This window comes from Schistocerca nitens, chromosome 9 (genome assembly GCF_023898315.1).
Source record: "Schistocerca nitens isolate TAMUIC-IGC-003100 chromosome 9, iqSchNite1.1, whole genome shotgun sequence".
Classification (NCBI taxonomy): domain Eukaryota; kingdom Metazoa; phylum Arthropoda; class Insecta; order Orthoptera; family Acrididae; genus Schistocerca; species Schistocerca nitens.
In genome coordinates this window covers 232729058-232746164 of record NC_064622.1, presented here as the reverse complement: position 1 = coordinate 232746164, position 17107 = coordinate 232729058, and the positions used below count along the sequence as shown (strand labels likewise).

The 17107-nt window shown below is 39.5% G+C and overlaps 1 protein-coding gene and 1 long non-coding RNA gene across 2 annotated transcripts in view; one reads left to right on the top strand and one right to left on the bottom strand.

Annotated features, from left to right (window-relative positions):
* LOC126203501 (uncharacterized) overlaps positions 1-17107 on the bottom strand; it is a 119489-nt gene that overhangs the window by 16436 nt on the left and 85946 nt on the right. The gene's annotated exons all lie outside the window — the stretch shown is intronic.
* Positions 16815-17107, top strand: part of LOC126203500 (uncharacterized) — a 33359-nt gene continuing 33066 nt past the window's right edge. The window contains exon 1 of the mRNA XM_049937828.1: positions 16815-16866. Within this exon, the coding sequence (XP_049793785.1) occupies positions 16821-16866 (46 nt within the window). The 5' untranslated portion in view covers positions 16815-16820. The remainder of the gene's footprint in view (positions 16867-17107) is intronic.

Below are 17107 nucleotides of genomic sequence, written 5' to 3'. Positions count from 1 at the left end.
CTCGACGAAGGCTCGTGTGGACCCTCTTTTGCTTCTGGCAGACATGCCAAGTGATGTCCCGTATGTCTTCCGTGGCAGGTTCCCGCGTAAGGGTGGCACTTAGTAAGTTCTTCTGCGTCCCCCCCTCCCCACCCCCCTCTGCCAAGACGTTTAGTGTCATCCACCGACTCGGAATGGCGCCAGCCATGCATCGGGCACCCTCTCGGTACACCGAGCATCGTACAGTGAGTGAGTGCGTGGGTGAGTCTAGGTGACCCACGCGATCTCTTCCGTTGATATGACGGGTGGAGGGGTTGTGCAGTAGCACTGCCTGCGCCGCCTTTACTCTCCTCTACGGATATTGCGGGTGGACGAATCGTGTCGCAGCACTGTCTGCGCTGTTATTGGTATGTGTCAGACACGCGTGCCTTACGGTGTTGCTGGCACCCCATCACCGCACTCTGCTGGCCGTCTGTTCTCCTCTTCTTCCCGTAGTAATGAAAGTGTGTCCAGGCAGACAAGGCGCTCACAGTAAAGGGTGTGGCCGCGTGCGACATTCGTTCCGGGCAGCCGCTACTCCAATCGGTTCAGGCTGACCGGTGTATGGCCGCGGTTCTCCCCATTCGCAGGAATCACTGACTGCGGAAGTATTACAGGGCGAATGATAGCGCCATCTGCTTTGGATTTCCGTCTGCGGCGTCGCCTTGCCATATCAGAGCTCGACTCACAGATGGGACACGAGTCATGTTTATACAAATTAGTAGTAATCCGTTCTTTCGACATCAAAAGACAGACAGAACAAATAAGGAAAAACTAAACTAACCTACCGAGTAATGAGGATAACATTGTTGTACACTGATCTAGAAACGTTAAAATTTGGGCAGTAAAATAACAGTAGTCTAATTACTGTGAAGCGGTGTAAGACAGTCGATGCCTCAACGCTGTAAAAAAACTTAATGAACTTTACAAATGAGAAAAATTTGATTCCATCTATGTACTGTGATGTGGTGAAAAACAGAATATCTTTACAAATGAGAAAAAAATTCAATCTACGTGCAGTGATGCGGTGTGAAACACAATAACTTAACAAATTAGAAAAACTAAATTCAGTCTATTTACCATGATGCGGTATCAAATAAGGAATTAGTACAATGTTTTATAATGAGAAAAAATTAAATAAGAGTAAAGCTGAACTCTAAATTTTGCATTTAATTGATTATATATTTATATAGCAATGGAGTCAGGCAGAATGCCTCTTATTTTTTTATAAATGAAAATCTCCTTGGAATCATGGAGAAGGGAACAGGGATACTATTTGGATTCATGGTGTCTCTTGTTCAGCATTCGTTCAGACTAAATACTGCTAACTACACACGAAACAACACGTACTAGTTAGTACTAATTACTTCTGTGCGTACACACTTAACACAGCTATGGTACGACGTAAAGCAAATATTATCTAATCCCAAGTACTTTATGATGTGTACAGGTACACAACACCCTGTAGTACAATACGTAACACATACTACCATGCTTTCTCGCACGTACTACACCGTCTGTTACCATTAGTCTTTGCCCATGGATTGGTCTCTGTCTCGTTGGTTGTTGTGGTGCTAGTGGATTCACGTGAAAATGGTGAATAGGCGACAGAATTATGGCAGAATTATCTATAGGAATAATATCTTAAGCTCAAGAACAAACATACGCTGCATCTCCCTGCGTATACATAAATTAATACATTAGCTGTTGGTACGCTAAGTCACAAAAACTCCATAAATTCTGATTACACTGTACAAAGAGCAAAATATCAGAAAAATGCAATGATTAACTTCGATGTTACCCCAACATCCGGCGATTGTCTCCTTTTCAGAGTCTGTTCATTCGGGGAATGGCCTTGCGTTGGAGATGTCCTTAAATCCTTTTGATTGTTTGGATCGAAGTGTGTCTACCTCCAGCGCGTTCGGATGTGGAATGCGCCGCACCCGATATGGTCCATCGAAGACAGTGAAAAATTTTTTGGCGTGGGAAGAATGTTTATATCAGAGTTTGTGGTTTCTGATGAGGACCTTTTGTCCTGTTTGAAACTCAATATTCCTAACACCTTTTTTTATAAGCCTTTTTTCTAGCCTCGGCGGCCTGTGTAATGTTCTTCAGCGGTAAGTCTATGATTACTTGACGCCGGAGTATCTGCTCTTTCGGCCAGCAAACTGCATCTTTGATCTTACTGGGGGTTCCTTGTGTTTCAGTACCAAAATGGGGGGTAGCATGGACAATTCGTTGATATGTACTGAACCGGTTTCAGGTGCGTGTCCCAGTTTCTGTCATTCCTGTGACAGTAGATCTTCCATAATTTTACAAGTTCTCTTATAACGCTTTCCACGGGGTTACGGCTCGGTTGGAGCACTGAAATGAATATCAGCTTCACTTTCCCATGCCTCAGCATTTGTGACAACTCTTTCGAGCGAAACTGCGGCCCATTGTCTGAAATTACCCGCTTCACCTGTCCTGCTTCTCACAAGAAGTTGTTAAGAGAAAGCCTTCGCCATATTTTTACCAGTTGCTCTCCTCAGTGGTGTAAAGGAAACAAACTTGGACGTTAGTTCAACAGCCACCAGCGTATAGGCAAAGCCTGATATAGTGCGGGTTACTGATCCGAACAAATCGGCAGCGGCGATGTCACACAGTTTTGTGACGAGTATTGGGTGGAGAGGTGAAGCGTGCGTCACTGCGGCAAGTTTGGCTCCCTGGAATGGCCCGCATACTCTAATGACACTGCGTATTCGCTTCAGCATGTCGTTATCGTAGCACGTTTCATGGAATTTTTCGGAGCACCTTTTTGCGCCGAAAGGCCCGTAACTTAGGTGTGTACCGCACTAATTTGTCTGCGAGTACATCTGGAATTGCGGACAGCCAGCGTTCATCGTCTGAACCACGTCTTTGAAAGAGAACGCCGTATTTTAAAAGCAGAAATGACGAATCGCCGCATTGTCGCCATAGTCACGTTTTTCTTTAATATCTCTCAACAATTCCTCTCTGTCCTGCTCGTGTGCAATATTCCTGAGAGAGGTTGTAATAGCACTTTCTCTAGCCACACAATTTAGATACAGGATGCTGAAGTTCTTGTCCCCGGGCTCACCCTCTTCTGCACTTACTAATCCTACAGGTACACATGAGAGGACGTTTGCAATGATGTTTTTGTCCTCGGGAATGTACTCCAACGTAAACCGGGTTTCTTCCAGGTATATCGCCCACCGCGCCAGTCTCTTGTGGGATAACTTTGCGGTCATTACGAATTGCACAGCTCGATTGTCGATAAATATCTCTGTCGTTTGACCACAAAGGTGGTATCGAAATGTGGTAAACACCCACACAATTGTGAGTGCCTCCAATTCCGTGACCGAGTAGTTTCTTTCATAGCGAGTGAGCACCTGGCTTGCGAAAGAAGTCGTCTCGCAAGAGGATGGATCGGTGATCCTCTTGAAATAGAATAAACAGAATGACACCCAAACCCGACAATGTCAGTCATGATACAGAAATTTTGCACTGGTTCAGGGTGTGACAGAATCGATGCCTTGACTAATATCTCTTTAAGTCTCGTGAATTCGTCTTGTGCCTGCTGGTTCCAGATCCATGGGGCATTTTTCCTGTCAGGGCACAAAGACGTGGTGTGGAGGTCAAGTTTAGATTGACAAAGAGCTTCTAGAAATTACATAGTCCGAGAAAACCGCGTAATTGTTTTTTACAGGTTGGAGTTGCGCATTCCGCAGTCGCACAAATCTTTTCCGGGTCGGTTAGTATCCCATCTGCAGATACGATGTGTCTCAGTTCCTCCCACCTTTTCAAAGGTTCCTAATAAACGATGCACCACTTCACTGTGCTCAGCCCAAGACTTTCCTGCCATGAGAATTTCATCCACATTGTGTTACGCGTGATTGTAAGTTTGCGGGAATGATATTGCCCAGGTCTCTAATAAAAACAGCTGATGATATATTTAGCACAAATGGTGGGCGTATTGAACTGGTAGCAGTTCCCATAAGAGAGACATGTTGTGTACAGCCTGCATGAGGGGTGAAGAATTACCTGATAGAAGCTTTCACGTAAATCAATTGATGACAAAACTTTTACGCCATGGAAAAGTTGTAGAAGCTAGTCCAAAGTCTAGTGTCTATCTGTTTCCGGTATAAAAGCAGTGTTCACTTGCCTTGAGTCTAACACTAACAGAGCAGACCCATAACGTTTAGGAATTACTAGTAGCAGTGAATTGTACGAGCTCAACATCCGTTGAATCACGTCTTGGTCCAGCACGTCGTTGATTTCTTTTTCAACTTGAGTTTTATATGTCAGCAGAATCGGGTATGGCTTCACAAGAAAATTGTGTGTGTTCACGCACCATAAATTGATAGACGAAAGCTTGTATCGCGCCCGGCTCGTCTGAAAATACCCGTTCACGACTCCGCAAAATATGGTACATTTTCTGCCGGTCAACTTTCAGTGCTCCGATCCTGGCAGTACACCTCTCCACAGTCTTTGCGACAGTGGCATCTTTATGACGCTCGTCAGACGGCTTATCTCACTAATGTAATTCACAATGAACTGCAGGTCGGGCCACGAAATTTTAAGCAGCTCACCTCCGACTCGTCACGCAGGACGCACTGAGCAAACACAAGCACAGTGGGGCCTTCCCCAGTTTTAACCGTCATGGTTCCTCCACCCAGGTAAATTACCGTCTTCTGGGTGTGCAGAAAATCGGTTCCTAGGATTGCTTCTACATTTAGCAGGGGCACATTAAGAAGTTCCATTCACTCCCTGGACACATAAATATAATGCGAGTCCGCTTCCTGATTTCAGTGCTCTTGCCATACACTGCTCCCCTCACCTTCGTTCCATGCAACGGAAGAGTGGGCCAAGCCCCCGTCTCCTGACATCTTAGAAACACATTTCGCTCAAAATACTAAAGGGACTCCCTGTATCTATTACGCAGGTAAGTGACACTTCTTTAATTGAAACGATAACCACCGGGATAACGCCTAGGACTGTCATACTAGTTTGTTTCGCGGAGTAAATCTTCCCTCACATCTTCCTTAGCAAGAAGCCATAGATTGTCGACTTCCGGTTTTTTGTGGCTAACGATAACGCCCCCAGCATTTGGCGAGCGTCATTGCTGCGCGTGTGGTCCGTCGTTTGGCCGATTTTGGCGGTGATCGTCTGACCTTATTTCAAGGGCAGGCCCCTTAGACACGTTGTGGTTTTGTTGTTCGCCACATTCATTGGGGAAACGATGTTGATTCTGTAACTGGCTCTGTTGCTCTTTGGTGCGTTACGTTCATAGCACCTATTATCCCTCGTATCGGCATTCCGATCATTGCTACCGTTGAGGTGCCAGTTGTTTCGGTATGGGTATTGTCGGCTGTCGTGCTGTTCTTCCTGCCGCGAACGGTCTGTCCTCGTTCTACGGCGACCGCGACTGTTATCGCCCGGGCGTGGTCCGGAATTGTTCCGTGGCGCTTGCCCACTGCTTGTTCCGCAGTCACTCGCGTCATATTTTAGCTCTTGTAGTAGTTTTTGAATGTTTCTAGGTCACCTTTGCATCTATTTGCTAGGAGTACGTGACGAGGATGCAGTTCAAACTTTGTGATACAGATGCAGATGAGCTCCACTGCTCTATGCAGGTTGTACAGGAATTAGTTTCTCTGCACCATGTTGTCGACAAATCGCCCACGACTCGTGAAACCGGGCTGGTTCAGGTGTTGTAGCATTATTATACCATGTTTGACTTGTTCCTGAACCGCTTCTCAGGAATAAGGAGAAAGGAATGCCTCAAGAAATTTATAAACTGTGTTGCAGTTCCGCCAAGTAATCGCCTTCGGAATGCAGGTTCTCGTTCTAGATAGTGCACATGAATTGGACCTTAAGTGCTTGAGGCCAAGAGGGAGGTAATGAAAACCGAAACTGGTCAGCCCAGGCTTGAGGGTGAAATCCATCCTTTTCGTCTCTGAAGACATCTAATTGCCTGACAGAGAGGAGATGTTTGCAGTCAAAGTTGTTCGATTCCCGTCTCGGAGAGCGCTCGCTAAAATGACAGATATTCATTCTCCCAAGCACCATTTCGGTTTCGCGTCTCGCGTCAAGGTTGGCCTCATGACCCGAATCTCTATCTCCATTGTATCGCCTACCAGTATCACTGAATATATATCTCTCGTATTATTGCATTTGAGGTAATTCTCCAAGACTGGTGCTTGTTTAGGTCCTCCGAGGCGCCCCTGTATCCTGTTAAGTTAGTATTGTCCTCATTGGAGTCTTAGCAGGGACCGTACTTCCTCAGCTTCCTGCGCGGTTGTCGACAAGATGTGTACACTACCTGCACGCGCATTTAAATAACCCATGATCTCTTCAAGCTTTAGTAGATCGCGCTTCACTTTAGAATTTTCCTCCTCACAGTTTAGTTTAAGTTGTAATCACTACACTTACTATGATTTTAAATTTGTTTTCGATTCACTTAGGTTAACCCACTTGTGACTTGTAAAATTCCTGTCTTTTCTGTTACATTTAATTTGACTGCGTTCATCTGTGATAGCTGTTATTTTTAAATAGGTTGTAGTATCACGATTAGATCACTTTTAGCCATGGATTGTTTTGATGGCATAACTTTCCAATGACATGTTATATGATTACATGCTGTTTCTATATTGACAATTTAGAAACGAATGTCATTGGTATGTCATCATATTGACTGCTTTATATATCCCTCACAGTTAATAACGATTATGTGTAACCTGAAGCCTAGGTGGTTCTTGGCACTGTATTTGTACCACATCGAGCAACACATTTTTTTACCCTTATGTTTGTTAATATAACAATTATTTCTTGTTTATTGATTACTGGCCTCCTACGAACCATTTACGTCATTTGTTTCACATGCCTCCATGATAATCTCTATTTACTCATCTGGTGATGGTCCCTGGACTTTTAAGACTAGGCCCTATAACTTGAGGTATAGATGATTTTAGGGTTGTCAGTAGATAATTAAGTATTAAGTTTGTTATTGCATTTCCTGGGATTATATGACTGACGATCTTCACAATCGTATACCACCCTTTGTTTTAATTTAGAACGTTAAATACAGCTCCTTTTGATAAATATCGTTTAGATAAAGAAAGATACTTCATATTTCTGAATTATACCCTGTCTGACATGTGTTATTGCATAAAGAGTGTTGCTGTAGGTGAAGTAGCGCTGAAATTCGATGTTGCACTTTAGAATAACCTTACTGATTTTATTACATAATTTGTTTTGCACCCTCAACCAGTTGTACACATTCGTTGTTGTAAACAGATCTCGTTTCAGAGATATGTGTATCCTCTTTTATGAGTCGACTTTTTTTACTGTAACTTTCAATATTAATGTTTCTCTGTTTTTGTTTACGTTTAGGCAAAGATGTTGGTTTAAATGTTTTGTTCCTCCACCTTACCAATGATGCAAAAGTATGTTGTTAGGATACCTGTACAGTACAAATGTACTATCTTTGATATAACTTGACTGCTGAGGGGTTCTTCCAGTAATTGTTCGTCTTGTTTCCCATGTGATGTCTGTCTGTTTGAAATAATACATGACTGCCAGTGTTCTAAGATAAATTGCTTGTAGAATTGTACTTGGTAGTTTCGATGTTGTTTAGCTTCAATGGAATGTGAGACACTTTTAAATATAAGTATGTTGTTAGGTTACCTGTGCAGTACAAATGTAATATCTTTGATATAACTTGACTGCTGAGGGGTTCTTCCAGTAACTGTTCATCTTGTTTCCCATGTGATGTCTGTCTGTTTGAAATAAGACATGACTGTCAGTATTATAAGATAAATTGATTGTAGAATTGCACTGAATAATTTCGATGTTGTTTAGGTTGCATGGAATGTGAGACGCTTTTAAATAATCTGTTATACCCTGTAAGTATACAAATGGAATTTTGTACCCATATATATGTTGAGTTTTGCTACTTTTGTATGCATTGTACTTTCAAAGTTTTTTAATGTTGCTGCTGATAGACATCCTGTTGATGGTTAATAACCAAAACTGGTAGATAAACAATAGGACAAATAAACAGCTGATGGATAAAATGTATTTTATAAAATGTGTTACTGTTGTTTTAAGACTACTGAACAATTTGAGCTTTTAAAGTCGATTATCTCGTTATGATTATTTTCTGTTTGTTTTGAATTATGAATTATAATTTCAGTTTCTTTCAGGATATCCATTCTATTTCGTTTTCTGATTTTGTGCAAAATTTTAAGGTTTTCTTCATTTTTAAACGGACAGCCTGTGTCTTTAAAGCGTGTTGCTACTGCTGATTCGTTACATTTATCCAGTCTTTAGCAGTCTACATGTTCTTTAAAAGGAGTTCTGGAATTTCTGAATTTTCCACCAGTATAATATTTGTTGGGTTATCTGAAGGTGATTTTGTATATGCCAGATGTATCAAGTTGATTTTCAGTATTTACACGAAATCTACGGCCTCCCAGAAAAAAAGCTACATGTGTATGAGTGCTAGATGCAATTTTCCTCTTCATCACACAGAATTCCAACAAGAAATGGAGACTATAATATCTTCTTCAATACACAGTGGGTCTTATCCTTTACTCTTTAATACAATAACGCAACAGGCAAACAATACCTGAATGAACAACAACAAAATACCCTCAAAACTGATAACAACGCAGCATTTAAATATGAAAAAATTAATATGTTAGTGTAACGCCTGAGAACTTAGCAAGGCTTTACGAAAACACAGATGTAAGATTCAGCTTCAACATTAAGAAGGACCTTAGTATGTAGTATGAAGATTATCCACAATGTGAAACTACTAAATTCAGATTTTGATGCCCTGGCGTTTACAAAATTACCTGCAGCCAATGCAACACATATTGTATAGGCTAAACAGACAAATTTCAACACACAATGTAAAGAACTAAGACATTGCTATTATCTGGATAAATGTAAGAAAACACCAGTAGCAACACACATCAATAACAGACAGCATCTTTTGACAACCAACGACAACCTTCGAATTTTACAGAGAATGTTAAAGAACTGATATCGTGGAAGAAATAGAAATTTTCTTTCATAATACAAAATATGCAGCTAGAGTTCTTAATGAGATACTTGGTTGAAAAAAATTGAAATTCTTCAGCATCCTTAAATCAGATGTAATGCAATAAATTTAGTATATCCAATGCAGACAAAGCCAACTGCCAGTATGTCAATGTTATGACATCCAGCTCTGCTTCTGTGAACTGAAATATTAAGTTATATTTGTGTATTTAGTCATATTTGAAACTTTCTTTCATATTTTTAGCATGAACAATGAGACTTTTTATTTCCTTTGTATGCATGTCTATGATTTCTTTACTCACAAGATGTGCATAATAATTGATTACTCTGATTATTTAAAACACAGCACCAGAATTGACAAATTTTATGATTAATTTTGGCTTCAGGCCCTGTTTGTTAAATCTGATGTTTCGAGTAGTTCAACAGTTTAATTTTTTGTGTTGATAATGTTGGATTTTACCCCTTTGCCTTTCATGGTAGAAAGTCACACATCTTTTCCAAATTGGGTGCTACAGTAATGAATTAATTAAAAGATATGCCATTTACCACTTCTGATATCCCAATTTTATTATACAAAACTATTTTCAGCTTTCTGGACTATACTCAAGTGATTTTATGATTCTGTACAAAGCCAAATATCTTACATTACGTCAAGGAATATAACGTAATGATGTAAATGTAAAAGTATTGGAAATACATTTACCTACAACATAAAAATACGAAATGTGTAATGAAACAGCAACATCGTTAATTTGGTTTCTTTTATTTATGTTTCTTCAGATGTCCTGTCTTGCTGGTGAAACAGCTTGACAATTTGACACTTACAAAGATATTATGTTGATCAGACAGTAGAGCTAAGCATTCAACAAGTGGAATAATAGTTTCGAATACTATGACTATACATTTATGTGTTTATTTGATGAAGTTAAACGTATTAAGACGTAAAACAGTATGAAATATAAAGTAAAATAAAAAATATTTAAATACAAAGTAAAAAAGAGCACTCCGTCTTCAGGCCACAAGTGGCCCATCGGGACCATCCGACCGCAATGTCATCCTCATGTTGAGGATGCGGATAGGAGGGGCTTGTGGTCAGCACACCGCTCTCCCGGTCGTTATGATGGTTTTCTTTGACCGGAGCCGCTACTATACAGTCGAGTAGCTACTCAATTGGCATCACGAGGTTGAGTGCACCGGCCACGCCTGACAGTGCGTATCTTCGGTGATCTCACGGGAACTGGTGTATCCACTGTGGCAAGGCCATTGTCAAATAGAAAGTAAGGTGTGATTAAATTCTTAAATTTCATTTTATTTAATAGATGACTCTTGATTGGTCATTAGCAGAAAATATGAATCAAGTTACTGTGAGATTTTTTGTTCTGTAGATCTGTTTGCACATTGAGAAGTGTACTAGTCTGCTTTTTTAAATAGCTGAAATTTTCTATAACGTGTAAGATATTCATTTCTTAGGGTAATACAAGATTTCATGCTTGTCATTAACATTTTTGTATGTATGTTCGTTGGTTAATGCACTTCTATGTCATTGTTGGTGTTCATATGCTCTTAGGTGGTTGGTTTTCGAAAATTTGGAATTGTGTGTCTCAAATTTTCTTTCTTTCTCCACATATCTATTTCTTACCATTTCTAACTCTCCACAAATACACACACAAATATACAGTCACAGTATTTGAAATTATTATTCCATTCATTCCTGCCTTAGCCTTACATTTAGATTGAGGTAATACCCTCATAAATGTTAAGCTGTCATCATATCAGCAAGGGAGCATATATGAACTAGCACGAATATAAGATTCAGATTTAAATGTGCTGTCATTTCAGCACAATTGCCTAGTTTTCCTTGCAGTTAAATATATTTAAAACAATTTTGTATTCTCATCAATGAATTTCCATTTGTGGAGGTAGTATAATACATTCTATTTTATTCAAGATCACAAAAGACCTGAGAATGGCTGATGCTAATTGGATGGAAATATCAATAAAGCCTATGTGTCGATTCTTTTTACAAAATTGAGTTACCCATGATTATGTACTGTAGTCATATAGCCCAATCATGATTTAGGGAAATCCCATATGTTTTTGGAATTTTTGCTTTGTTATGCCCACTGTATCACTGTAACTGAAGGAAAACCTCAAAAGCATAAAATATACGGGCTTTCACGAAATTTTAACTTTTTTTGCGCTGTTTTAAACAGAGAGAATAATCGACATTGGCTCTTACACTTTTGTTTGACTAGCTTACATTGTTATGGTGGTAAAATATCAGACTGTGGTGTTGCTAGTTCCAAGTTTCAGAAAGTAATGAAAGAAAGATAGAATACAGTGGGTTTTCAGAAACATATAGCCATAAGACGAGCAATAGTGAAAAATGAAACATATATAAATTGTAAAGGGAATAGAAATCAATCAAAAATCATAGCTATTACTGCAGGTTAGTTATAACCTGAAACTCAGGATTGCCTCAAAATTAACGTTTAATTAGAACATTAAAGTCAGTTGAATATGTAATTTCATTTCCAGTTAGCAGATGATATCCATGACAGGGAGATAACAGAAGGCAGCAAGATACTTATAAGCTAAATTTATAGAATTCCAAAAGAAGAAATGATTAGAATGTATTCCTTCAAGGACTCACAGCAGTAATACCAGTGACACGAAAGAAACCTAGAAGTGATAAGGAATTTGTGAGGAAAAATCCAAAGAACAGTCGTAAGAGCATTGGCACTAGGTTCTCTATATTAATTTTAACTAAAAATTAGAAGAAAAACTGAATTTAGGCATCATTTTAAAACTTGGAATGTTTTTGTATCTTCTGAGAAGTTTAGTTTCTAGGAAATGTTAGGTTTCTCAGTATCCCCATACATACAGAACAAGTGGAAAATGCCATGTTCTTTTAATACATTCTTTGCTGTTATGCCAATTATGAATGAAATAGTAATACTTCGTGTTGGGCTGTCCGCTTTCCATCTTTCGGTTTGCAGTAAAATATAAGGGGACCGGTAACCATATCACAGACACATTCAGCAGCATGTCTGAGGTCCCTCACATTAATCTAGAGGCTTTTCAGGTACTGAATCATGCAGCTTGAGGCATGATGCGTCAGGGCATGCGTAATTAAATTGTTGTCCCCAACATGGATTCTGGCGGCTCATAGCAGTGAATTGTGCCTGCACTGACGGCGACAGACAGCAACAGCATTTGCCCCCGCAAGTGATGACGGCTGGGCAGCTGGATCGCCTGTAGGTGAACCGGAGTAGGTGGTTAGCAATGGTCGGAAGTTATCCAGTAGGTCATTTGCACTTAAGAGGCAGCAAGTCATCAGTATTAATTGAGACTTGGTGCGAACAGCATGCCCACAGGTAGTGGAGATAGACTGCTGGCAATGTGTATGTTATGCTTGTCTAAAATTGTCTATATTAGGTAAGCCTGGCCTGCTGTTGTTTCTGAAACGCTAGCTCTTTTGTCGTCAATCTTACAACAAGACTGAGGTGCAAGATGTAACCTTTGAGCAACAATGACGTCGTAGACCCATCGCTCCCATTGTGTCAGCAACTTAACAGCACAATTTTCACGAGTGGTTTTCATACTGTCATCATAATCCTCATACAGTGTTTTACACGGAAACTGTTATTGAGTACCGTATTGTGTTTCTTGTCACCTACGTGGGACGTCACCTGCTAAATCTTCCATAGAAATTTTCTGCTGGCAGAGGCGAAGCTGGGGCGCAATAACAACAACCAACTGACGATACTTAGTAATTAAGAAATGAAACTTGTACGTGAATCAAATAAGCTGTCTCTATTTTAGCTGCTGCTGAGGACTTTACATACTAAGATGGTGCAATGATATCCCTTTTCCAACATTTTTGCACTTTTGCTCCAAGAATCGAATGAATTACATAGCCTCCTGTAAACACCAAGTAACTTTTGCTTTCTTAATTTTGGAGAACTTGGTTGAAAAACGAAAATAAAGAAAGCTAGTTTGGTCTGGACTATCATGCTCTCTGTTGCGACCATGATAGATACATAAAAACAACAGGTAAGTATTTGTCAGATTTATATATTTTCTCCCGGCGCAACAATGAATACACTGTGTGTCTTGCGCTATTAGAAGATATATATGTATATAAGGCTAACTGACGTGCATACTCACGCACAGTGTCGTCTGCTATCGATGTGACCTTCATTTGCAATAACTCGCTGAATTTCTGCAAGGGGAACGTTCCTGGTTCGACCTTAACACCGTCATGCAGAAACCATTGTTTCCTGTCGTTGTGGTCGCCACATGTATACGTAAGTAACCTGTTCCAAGCGGCTCTAATATTGCTTTGTCTATATTGTAAATTTTCCTTTGCAGATAGTCAGCAATATATACATTTCTGGTTTCGCGACACTTTTGCTTCATTTTAAAGTAGATGGAACATGCGTTGTAAATCACACAACTCTTTTTCAACCACGTTTAAGTTCACTGTATACATTCTGTGCTCTAGTTTATTTTGTGTTTTCATACAACAACAGTAGTAGTGAACTGTTTTTCCTACTGTATTTCACTTTTGTGCATCCAGTGTGAGTCTAGTCCTTGTTCTCCAAAACGTGTGATGAGTTACCAATGATTTTTGAAACGGGTTAGGAAATGCGTCTTGCAATACACGACTCCATATCTTTTTATTTCGACTATCGTCTTCGGTAACATTCTGACCTCCCTCGGCCCATTAAAGGAGTATTTAACTGTGCATTCCCAGACTGCAATAGCTATAATTCATACAACCTTCACCATAAACTTTTACATTCTGCAATATATATTCACCGGTTTCTCGCCTTCAGCAAGTAAAAATCGAATAACAGAACACTGTTCCACTAATGTGGACGTTTCAAGCGGTTACCTATTCGTATGAGCTTTTGTGACAAAGTATAATTTATTATCAAAACAATACAGTATTACGAACGCAGTAGCAGGTCAATACCTATATCTGACCAAAACACAAAAACCATACTGCAAAATATACACAGCGACACCAAATCGCTGACTATTACTAAATGTATTAACAAAACAAGTGATTCAAATTCAAACAGCAAACTGGGTGCAATAAAATGTTGTGCACAAATGGAGAATCCGGTTAAATGAAAAATAATATTCATTATTTATTTTATAGTACAGTTTTATTCGTTTCTTTGGAAGGCATAAGACTTAAACAGCCTTGAGTGGTGTATATTGTTGTGTGTCCCTCAATATATCTAATCATTGTGAATACACATAACATTTTTCGTATTAGTGTTCTAAAGTTCTGACATGCGGCTTATGACCTCAATTATTTTTGCGCCAAAAAAAAAAGTCATCAATAAATTCGTTAGCCCCGTAACCGTGGGTAGGAACGTACATTAACAGCAGCATAACGAACAATGCCTGTTAAATCCTATTCTTAATTCAGAATTCCAAAAGAAGAAATGATTAGAATGTATTCCTTCAAGGACTGACAGCAGTAAAACCAATGACACGAAAGAAACCTAGAAGTGATAAGGAATTTGTGAGGAAAAATCCAAAGAACAACGAACAATGCCTGTTAAATCCTATTCTTAATTCAGAATTCCAAAAGAAGAAATGATTAGAATGTATTCCTTCAAGGACTCACAGCAGTAATACCAGTGACACGAAAGAAACCTAGAAGTGATAAGGAATTTGTGAGGAAAAATCCAAAGAACAGTCGTAAGAGCATTGGCACTAGGTTCTCTACATTAATTTTAACTAAAAATTAGAAGAAAAACTGAATTTAGGCATCATTTTAAAACTTGGAATGTTTTTGTATCTTCTGAGAAGTTTAGTTTCTAGGAAATGTTAGGTTTCTCAGTATCCCCATACATACAGAACAAGTGGAAAATGCCATGTTCTTTTAATACATTCTTTGCTGTTATGCCAATTATGAATGAAATAGTAATACTTCGTGTTGGGCTGTCCGCTTTCCATCTTTCGGTTTGCAGTAAAATATAAGGGGACCGGTAACCATATCACAGACACATTCAGCAGCATGTCTGAGGTCCCTCACATTAATCTAGAGGCGTTTCAGGTACTGAATCATGCAGTTTGAGGCATGATGCGTCAGGGCATGCGTAATTAAATTAGATTTTTTGCTGGGTTCTTGATTACAATCTGCTTTCATGTGATTTTGGACAATTGAAATTCATCTCGTAAAAAATAACACCAAAGATAACATTCGTAGAACAATAATGCGGTGTTCCTCAACGATAGCATAATGTCGAGTAAACGTTGTAGATGCGTTTCGTAGATTTGTTCTTACTTTAAACAAGAAATTTAACGTTTCAAAATTAATGGATCCAATATCGCAGATATAGGATTACCACCTAATCAAAGAAAAGAAAGAGTACATTTATAATAAAATAGTTGAGTACTCCGATAACAAATGGGATACTTGTTAAAACAAGTAACTGACGTACACAACTTTAATTCAACTTTTATTCGATTGACATTGCATCAAATCGCGTCCTTACACTTTTCTAAGAAAGGACAGGAAGAAAGGAAATTTAAAGCTGTACTTTATCGTACACAGTAACAGACAGGAAAAACTACTGTATGATGGTTTGACTCAAGAGATTTGGACGATCAAACCGTGTCACCCAATCTGCAACTATTGAAAGTCCCAGACTTGAGGACTTCCTATGAATTCATACAAGCTTCGGTAGATGAGACAATTCAAGGCACTTGTATTCTTCAGGTATCTACAGATCTGTTATTCTGAAAATCTGAGCTTGTGAGGTACCTGATAGCATTTCCCACAAAACCCTAAATTTCTTTTACTTTAGATATTTCTTCACTTTGGAAATTGCTTACGGTAAAAACGAACCTAACAAGTAAGTCAACAACAGCACTTATTAGAATGGCAGATAATCAAAATAATTATTCTTAGAAATACGAAAACTCAGTTTTTATTAACCATAAGAGACAGCCAGTTTGCTGCATCTACTTCGCCGGCCGAAGTGGCCGTGCGATTAAAGGTGCTGCAGTCTAGAACCGCAAGACCGCTACGGTCGCAGGTTCGAATCCTGCCTCGGGCATGGATGTTTGTGATGTCATTAGGTTAGTTAGGTTTAACTAGTTCTAAGTTCTAGGGGACTAATGACCTCAGAAGTTGAGTCCCATAGTGCTCAGAGCCATTTGAACCATTTTTGCATTTACTTCCTGGTATACAATATTTTAAAGTGAGAAAATGTTCCAAAAAATGTATACATACGAATTGATTGGTGGCTTGTGACGTTCAAAATGGACGTCGCTTCTACACTATGTCGCCTGAAATGTTCAGCGTCTCGACAACATTACAGATGATTGTCACATACGTCATTCACCGTGGATCTAGATGCGGCAAATGCGAACATAGTGACCAGTGACTAGTCTTACTGTTCTTTCGGCCTTGACACACGGAAGTTTCCCCTTTCCAACAAAACAAGTGTCTCAGTTGGCTAGGGCTGAGACACTGGTCTTACCGGTTTTATTGACATAAATGAATAGATAAAGCACTTCCCGTTGCTGCATTCCCCTGCCATATCAGGAAGTTAATAGAATATCTCCTCGCTAATTAGGTGATACGCACGTATAAGGTTTCCACATGACTTTTTTTGACAGATAATAACTATCACGGTGACCTCTGTAAAACAATGGACGGTGAAAAGTATTTAAAGAGCACTGTTCCGGACGCCACCATACTTTCCGCGATGCAGAAGACACTGTTTACCGTTCTCGTGGTCGCTGCTTGTGTAGGTAAGTAATTGTTTCTTTCTCGCACCATTGCTTAACTACGGTTCGGTCAAGAGAAACTTAATTTTTGGTCTTCGTCTGCAAGCCGCGGTTTCATGAAAAGACATTTGTGTCTTGTTTTTAAAAAGCAATAACTTTGAGTACTTTCGTTATCGTAGATGTAGGTCTCTATAGCCCTGTTGCCATCTAAATTCAAAAATTGCCCCATGCGAATCATTACTTCTTACAGCAGCCAAACGTCGGT